Source organism: Neolamprologus multifasciatus, chromosome 10 (genome assembly GCF_963576455.1).
Source record: "Neolamprologus multifasciatus chromosome 10, fNeoMul1.2, whole genome shotgun sequence".
Lineage (NCBI taxonomy): Eukaryota > Metazoa > Chordata > Actinopteri > Cichliformes > Cichlidae > Neolamprologus > Neolamprologus multifasciatus.
The window spans coordinates 32,315,320-32,323,394 of record NC_140448.1 but is presented as its reverse complement, the minus strand read 5'-3'; the positions used below and the strand labels follow the sequence as shown (position 1 = coordinate 32,323,394).

General features: G+C 42.4%; 2 protein-coding genes across 2 annotated transcripts in view; one reads left to right on the top strand and one right to left on the bottom strand.

The window, feature by feature from the left end:
* LOC146510531 (glutamate receptor 1-like) overlaps positions 1 to 8,075 on the bottom strand; it is a 441,677-nt gene that overhangs the window by 109,027 nt on the left and 324,575 nt on the right. The gene's annotated exons all lie outside the window — the stretch shown is intronic.
* siah2l (seven in absentia homolog 2 (Drosophila)-like) overlaps positions 2,434 to 8,075 on the top strand; it is a 31,940-nt gene continuing 26,298 nt past the window's right edge. Inside the window, exon 1 of the mRNA XM_085174393.1 lies at positions 2,434 to 3,027. Coding sequence (XP_085030519.1) covers positions 2,581 to 3,027 — 447 coding nt within the window. The 5' untranslated portion in view covers positions 2,434 to 2,580. The remainder of the gene's footprint in view (positions 3,028 to 8,075) is intronic.

The window sequence follows — 8,075 nt, the reverse complement described above, 5'->3', positions numbered from 1 at the left end:
AGCCGGCCTGAACCGGCCAACAGAAACCAGTTATGGAGCCAAACTTTAACAATGCGCACTGATACTGGGAGCAGGTGTTACCAGACCAGTGTGATGGAAGGCTCAGGTATCCCTGCACACAGACTAATGTGCCAAAGTCCAACTCACACCTGAGCTCACAGAAATTATCTTTTTTACTTTTTATCAGTTACAGTTTTAATTTAAATGAGTGAAAACAGGGTCAACAAATCAATTTAAAACCTTAATACCACAAAGCTCATAAATGCGAATAAAGATGTGAATTTATACATTTTCCTCCTGTGCTTTACAGCTGGTATAAATCCTCATAATATGTTATGGATTAATGGGCAGCACTGCTGCCGCACAGCAAGAAGGTCCTGACCATCAGGCCGGGGTCTTTCTGTGTGGAGTTTGCATGTTCTCCACGTGTTTGCGTGGGTTCTCAACATTGAAAATAATGATTTGGACATAAAGGTGAATTTATTTATTTATGTAGTTTATTTTTCCCATTTTCTCCGCAGCATATACTGACTGAAGTGCACCATCTTGTGGTGTATCTTGGTATTACATGTCAGTAGAGTTCAGATAAGATAAGACAGTGGTTCCCAAACTTTTTTTGCTAGTGGGTTGATTTTCATGATTTTATAGATTTTTATGATTTTATTTCAACACAATGCAAAAATGTTCTGCATATAAAAGGAAAACTGTAGTTTCCTCAGATTCTTTTGGCAGCTTTGCTTTGGAAAGTTTAAAACTATTTTTAAATGTGGAAATTTTAAAGAGTAAATATTTATTTATAGGTTGGAGACGGATGATCTGCTGTGTCAGTCCCCAAAGGGAGCAGTCGAAAGAAAAAGAATAATATTGATTTATATTATCGATAGCTTCACATTTATATTCCCGTCTTTCTCTGTCAAAAAAATAAAAACTATGCTGCACAGCAGCTGCACAGTAAATATTCTCTGATTTTATACTTTTCTCACCATCTTGTTTGCTAAGATTTCAACTGTTGTTCTAAAGTCGCTCGTTTGGGGAAATAAATATGAAACGTTTTTCTTTCTTTCGTCCTTTATACAGTTTCAGGGTTGTTGTTTTTTTTTGTTTGTTTGTTTACCTTCACTGCTTATTGAAGTGAGAATAAATTCAGATTTGGTTTCTATAAATTCAAACACATCCACACATCTGGTTTGTCTTTGTTGCTCCACAAACAACCTGCTGACACTGAAACGTGTGCAGCAGCTTTAATGAAACAAGTCCACGAGCTGCTGTGACCTGACAGAACACAGAGGAAGGAACATCTGAAGCTCATCTGAGAGCTTCCATGTCTCCGTTTATTAACATCCGCTGGATTTGAAGATAATGAGGGCAAAGAAGGCGGTCGTGTCGGTCTAACATCCAGCAGAGGGCATCAGAGAGTTTCAGGTGATTTGAGCAGGGAGCGTAAACTTCTAAATTCTTCATCTAAATTATATTTGGGGACAATTATCTCAAACTTCACAGCGAGGCCCGCAGAGAAACACACTGACAGCAGCGTGTGATCAGTCTGTTGCAGGCTGGAATTCCCTCTGTTCAGCTCAAACGTTGATTTGTCTTTATTCCTCCACCATGTGTTTATTGTGTTTGTGTGTGCAAAATGCAATTTATAGGCAGTCTGGCAACGTGGGTATCATCAAGCAAACAATCACAAAGTATGGTTGTTGCCAGTATGCTGATTAGTCAGAATGAATAGTGGGTGCTGGCAGATGTTCAAAAACAGGGGAAAAGGAGTCAATTCATAATGGAAAATTTCTACACTCTTATTTTGAAAGGATGGATGTTGTCAAACATCTCGGCCCAGGTTTCCTGTCTTGTTTCCTTCCAGTCTGGCTCTCTGGTGACGGCAGCTCCTCTTGTTCTTTGGACATCAGCTGTATCTCTGCTTCTTGATTCTCACTAATTTGTTTGGCAATAAAATATTTAGAGAGGAAAAAGACTTTTTGGTGTAATTTAGTCATTCGTTTACAAAAAAGAAGCATAAATATTGGGTGGGGGGTTTTCAGGGATGAAGGAAACTGCTCGTGCTTAAGTTCTGTTAATTCTTAATTTATTACAACTGTTTCCGTAGTTGTTTAACTTTGTAGAAGATTATGAAACTCACAAAAGTTTGCAGCAAACAGGAGACGCGTGTCACTTTAGCAGTTTATGACCACGCTGAGGTGCTTAATTATCATGATTCATCATTTTAGGGGGAAAAAATCCCACAAAAAATTGTTTTGCTCAGTTACAAAAAGAATAAAACAAAAACAAAAAGCAAAGAAGAGAAAAACATTAAATACTCACTTCATTTATTTTTTAATATTTATAATTAAATAAGTTACCAATATTCTCTCCTGTTCTGTTGTATATATTTGTTCTTTTATGCGACGTCTGTTTGTTTTTCTTTTGCTTTCAAGCCGAACACGACTCCACTCTCTGATTGGCCGAGCGGCCTGTCAATCTTTGACGTAGCGGCCAATGGCAGGAGCCGACAGGCGATACAAACTAGCAGCCGCCATGTTGTGTCTCCGGGGGCCTCGAGGGACGTCCGGTAGTAAACAGTAGATGACGGTACCGCCTGTTCGGCAGCTCTCAGGAACAGGACCGCAGCTGGAAGCTATGAGTCGTCCATCTTCAGCCGGAGGTGGGGGACTCGGGGCCGGGAAAGCAGGCGGAGGGAAGCACGGGGGAGCGGGAGGCGTCTCTGTTGCCGCAGCGGCCGCCGGCGTGAGCTCCGTGGCCGGGTCGGGGTCTGCTCCCCCTTCCTCCACCGTGTCCATGCCGGCTACCGGCCTCGCCGGACAATCCTCGGAGCTCACGGCGCTATTCGAGTGCCCGGTATGCTTCGACTACGTCCTGCCGCCTATCCTGCAGTGCCAGGCGGGTCACCTGGTCTGTAACCAGTGTCGTCAGAAGCTGAGCTGCTGCCCGACCTGCCGAGGCCCGCTCACCCCGAGCATCCGGAACCTGGCCATGGAGAAGGTGGCCTCCACACTGCCGTTCCCCTGCAAGGTAGACCCACAGACACAAACCGGCCCAGCTGATACTCACACACTACATCACAACTCTCTTCACTTCAGTTTGTGCACAACTTCCTCCACGCACACCTGTCATGTGACGTCATCAGAGCCAAACTCAGCCAGAGAATTTCTATTTATTTTCCAAGAAAACGTCTGACACACAGTCAACGGAGTTAAAGGTCAAAGGTTACTCCAGAAAAGTGCGAATTTTTTTTTTTACGTGCTGAGTTCAATGCCTGTAGTAATAATCGGACGTTGAAGCATCACTGCTTAGTTCAGTGAAGGAAAGTCATGTCACAGAGTTCATTATGTAATATAGAAAGAGTATTAGGACGACATTAAGAAAAAATATGATTGATCAATTTGAGAATAAAACCAGAATCTCAAGAAAAAAGTCCAATTAGTTATTTTGTAGAGGATTTGTTTGCTTTGAAACATCTTCCTATCATATCTTGTGATAACATGCATCCTCTTTGTTGCAGGTCATCGATATCCTGGCATTTGTTCATGCCATTCCATTGTGTACAAATTCGGCCAACTCTTCCACGATTGTGTTTGTTTTTTTGTTTGATTGTTTTTTCCTTTCTTTTCAGTGTCCTTATGCTCATCACTGCACTGTGTTTAACTAAAACACATTTTAAAGTACACATTTGCAAAATCATTTGGTTTTATTCTCAAAAATATCAATGATATTTATTTTTAATGTGTCCCTAATACTCTGTCAGAGTAATACAACCAGGAAAGTCCAGAGTCTGTGTTTAGTTCAGTAACTGTAATAAACATAGTTCAGCCAGCAGTGATGAGTCCACTGATTAATCAGGACTCGTCACTCTGCTGATTGTTTCCTGTTTGTTTAAAACCTGCAGATAAAAATGGATGACTGGTGTTTTAATCTCCTGCATACCAAAGTGACTGTAGAGTGAGAATCGTGACCAGGTTCTAAATAACATGTCCAACAAGTGTGCAGCTGTCCACATACCTTTGGCCTCGCAGCGTGTCGGCTGATTGGAGCGGCGGCTCTGGTTCCATTACACGCACATTAAAGTTGAATTGTGTCTCGGCGGCTGAAAACTGAGTCCTGACTCTGACCCTGAGGAGGAAGAGGAGGTCTGATAGGGACACAGTTTCCAACCTGCATAGTACAGAAAGACAAACTGAAAGTAGATGTTTCACAGCTCGCTCAGCTCAGCAGGCTGGTTACAGGACAGACTGCCCTCTGGTGGTGTTTTCATGCAGTGCACGTGACCTCAACAGAATATGTCCCCAAGCGTTTAGGGGAGAAAACATTAAATTCAGCTTAATTTGAGTTTATTGAAGCTGTAAGTGAAGATCATGCATAAAATTTGGCTGGTCGACGAGCGTTTCGTCATCATTTAGATTTCAACCCGCGAGAATCTCCTCACCACTTGTACACGTCCTGCTGCCCTGTAATCATGTTGTGTCGTTAGACCTCCTGCAGACAGCAGGCTCATGCTCATTTGTTTCACTATTGCTGTTAAAATATGTGTTTTTTGTTTCTGTTGTGATGAACTTCCTCGTCTAATGCTTCTTGGTAAGTGTCTGCAGGCTGGTGTAGATGTCAGCTAGGGATGCACCGATACCGATACTGTAAAATGTGTGTGTACTCGTAAAAGTTAACCGATACCAACTTATTTCATTAATCAGAGGGTGGCTTGTCATTTCTGTTGTAGTTTTTTAGATTGGCCACTAGGGGGGCAATTATTATTTTATTTATTATTTATTTTATAATTTTTTATATTTTATTATTTATTTAATAATAATTATTTTGTTTGTGTACAATATGGACACTCTGCAATAATTTAAAAGTTTATTTTATTCGCAAACCTAATTTGTATTTATTTTATTCCAAACAGAAGTGTTTATTTATTATTCTGAAAGCTCGAGACAGTGCCAATAGTTCAGTGATATTTTGTTAAATTACAATGTGGAGACTCTGCAATAATTTAACAGAAGTGCTTATTTTTCACTTGAAATTTTTTTGTGGTCATTTTTATTAAGATTTTATTTTTTATTGGCAGAGAATAAAATAAAACCTGTCTTCCAATTCATTGTATTTGTGTGTGTGTGTGTGTGTGTGTGTGTGTGTGGTAGAAGTATCGGTTTTTGTACTCTGTATCGGCAAGTACTCAGATCCAAGTATCGGTATCGTATCGGTTTGAAAAAATTGGTATCGTTGCATCCCTAATGTCAGCCATACAAATCATTTGGTCACAGATGTTTTGGGTTTTTTCAGGGGAGGTTTGTGTTTTGAAAAGCCCGAAAATTCGACGTAGGACCCAATATTTACTGAGCTGTTCTCTACAGTAGGAGGAAGAACTGCAGCCTTTATGAGGTAGAGGACAAGTCCTGCTCTCACACCTGACATATATTTCACTGTCTGTGAAGCCGGATTTAAGAAATAAGTGCTTAAAGTTTTAAAAAGATGTTTGGTGCCATCTTCTGTCCGTACAGAACGTGACGTCATGTGGTTGGTTGGCTGGTTGTGGCTAACAGACTAACATTAGTTTATGTTAGCTAAGTCGTGACAGTGATGCTATTGGCTTTCTGAATAGCAGCATGAGGTGTAAACATCCTGTAGTCTGGGTGCAGAGCTGTTTCCATACCAGACTGTGATGCCGCTGGTGAGGATGCTCTCCGTGGTGCCTCTGTGGAAGGTGTTAAGGATGGGTTTGGGGAGGCAAAACCTTCCTTAGTCGTCTCAGGAAGTGCAGTCGCTGCTGAGCTCGTTTTGTCACTGATTTGGTGTTGCTGGTCCTCTGTGATGCAAACACTGAAGAATCTCGTGCTCTTCACTCTCTACTGTGACACCAGCAATGCTGAGCTGGAGATGGACAGCCTTGGTCTTCCTAAAGTCAACATTGAGACGTAGATTATTGTCCTTGCACCAAAGTGCCGTTGCACATCCTCTCTGTATGCAGCATCATCATCGTCCCTGATGAGTCCCACCACTGGGGTGTCATCTGGAGACTTGATCATTTGGATTGTGTTGGAGCTGGAGGTGCAGTCATGGGTCAGCAGCGTGTAGAGTAGTGGGCTCAGCACACATCCCTGGGGGGTGGAGGGCGTCTATGCTCAGTGTGATGGTGTTGGATCTTGTATTTCCATCCTGTACTGTCTATCAGTGAGAAAGTCCAGGATCCAGTTGCAGGTGGAGGTGTTGAGTCCGAGCAGGTCCAGCTTGCTGATCAGCTGTTGGGGGATGATGGTGTTGAATGCTGAGCTGAAATCAATGAACAGCAGGTCCAGGTGTGATAGAGCTAGGCAGAGTGCCAGTCAGATCGCAACATCCATTGATCGTGATATGCGAACTGTAGTGGGTCCAGTTTGGGGGGGAGCTGCTTCTTAACTCAGGACTAGTTGCTCGAAGCACTTCGTGATGATTGGAGTAAGTGCTTCTGGGCAGTAGTATCTGAGCCCCGAGGCTGTAGCTGTCTTTAGCACAGGTCTGATTGGGGGGGGGGGGGTTAAAGTACTGTGGCACAACAGCTTGGCTCAGGGAGATGTTGATGACGTCTGCTAGGACAGCGGTCCCCAACCCCCGGGCCTCGGACCGGGACCGGTACCGGTCCGTGAGTCGTTTGGTACCGGGCCGCGAGAGTTGAGGCTCAGGTCTGAAATGTATAGTTTTCAGGGTTTTTAGCGGTTTTCAGCGTTATTTTGTTATCGTTTTTATCGTTAACTCTGTTTTCCTGGGTCTTTTCACGTGTGTTATGAATAAATCTTCTTTTTTCGGTACCGGTACTAGTTTTATTTTGTTGTATTTATCCGTGACACCTTAAAGGCCGGTCCATGAAAATATTGTCGGGCACAAACCGGTCCGTGGCGCAAAAAAGGTTGGAGACCGCTGGTCTAGGACATCGGTCAGCTGGTCAGCACAGGCTGTGAGCACACGTCTGGGTATATTATCTGGTCCAGCAGCTTTGTGTGGGTTGACTTTAGCGAGAGTCCTTTCACTCGGGCCGTGGACAGGGACAGCACCTGGTTGTCTGGCGAGGGGCTGGTTTTCCATGCTGGCTCATTGTTTTGAGTCCCAAACCTGGCATCGAATGTGTTAACTGCGTCTGGTTGAGCGGTGTCCGTAGCACACGCGGTGGGGCTGTGTAATCTGTGATGGTTTGGATGTCCCGCCACATTCGCTGAGAATCTCCTGACCAGGCAAAGAGATCACTCACTTTCTTTGAGCTCGATGTCCTTGATTTGCTTGGTTGAAGTCCCCGGCGATAATGAAAAATGTTTCAGAGTCGCCTGTGCAGAGCTTTGGCTGCTGACTGTCTGGCTCGCTGAGACACAGTGTGCTGGAAGGTAGAGCTGCAACTATCGATTACTTTACTAATCCATTACTCGATGGAAAACTCAATAGATTAATCGATAAAAATGCTTTTGTCTTATTAATGAGTAATAATATTCAAAAGAAAAAAAATATAGGTTGTTTAAAATAAACTGCTCGCTGACTTCTGCTTTAGGAATTAAAATGTTTTTGTTTCATTCATCAGAAAACAAAACCTCTATTTACTTGTGATATTACATTTTATTTTTTAAAGAAACATTTTCTTAAAAGTAAAAATACACGGCAGAGTCAAAGACAAATACAACAAGATAAATACACAATCTAAACTGAGGCATAAACATCAATCTTTACTGTCTTTGAGGCTTTACGTTTAGTAAACGAGTGAGTTTGTGTGAGCCAGTATATCAGCATCTTGATGTTTGCTCTGTGCTTTGATGCAGATGGTGATGGCAAACAAGATGGTGTGATGATGTAGGCGTTAATTAATCTTGGCAATAATTTTACCGTCCTACCTGAAACCTCTCAGGTCAGTTTTACTGGCACATGTACATTTTTATATAATTTTTATGTTTTTAAAGCTTCTACAGTTGATCTCACAGTGGTGCAAGATGAACAAATCTGAGAAGGCTTTGTATTCAGAATGATTACAAATGTCAGGAGTGAATCAGCGCTTTGTAGTGGTTTTCTTTGTGGATGTGAATCCAGCAAACAGCATTGAATTTGTTTTAAAG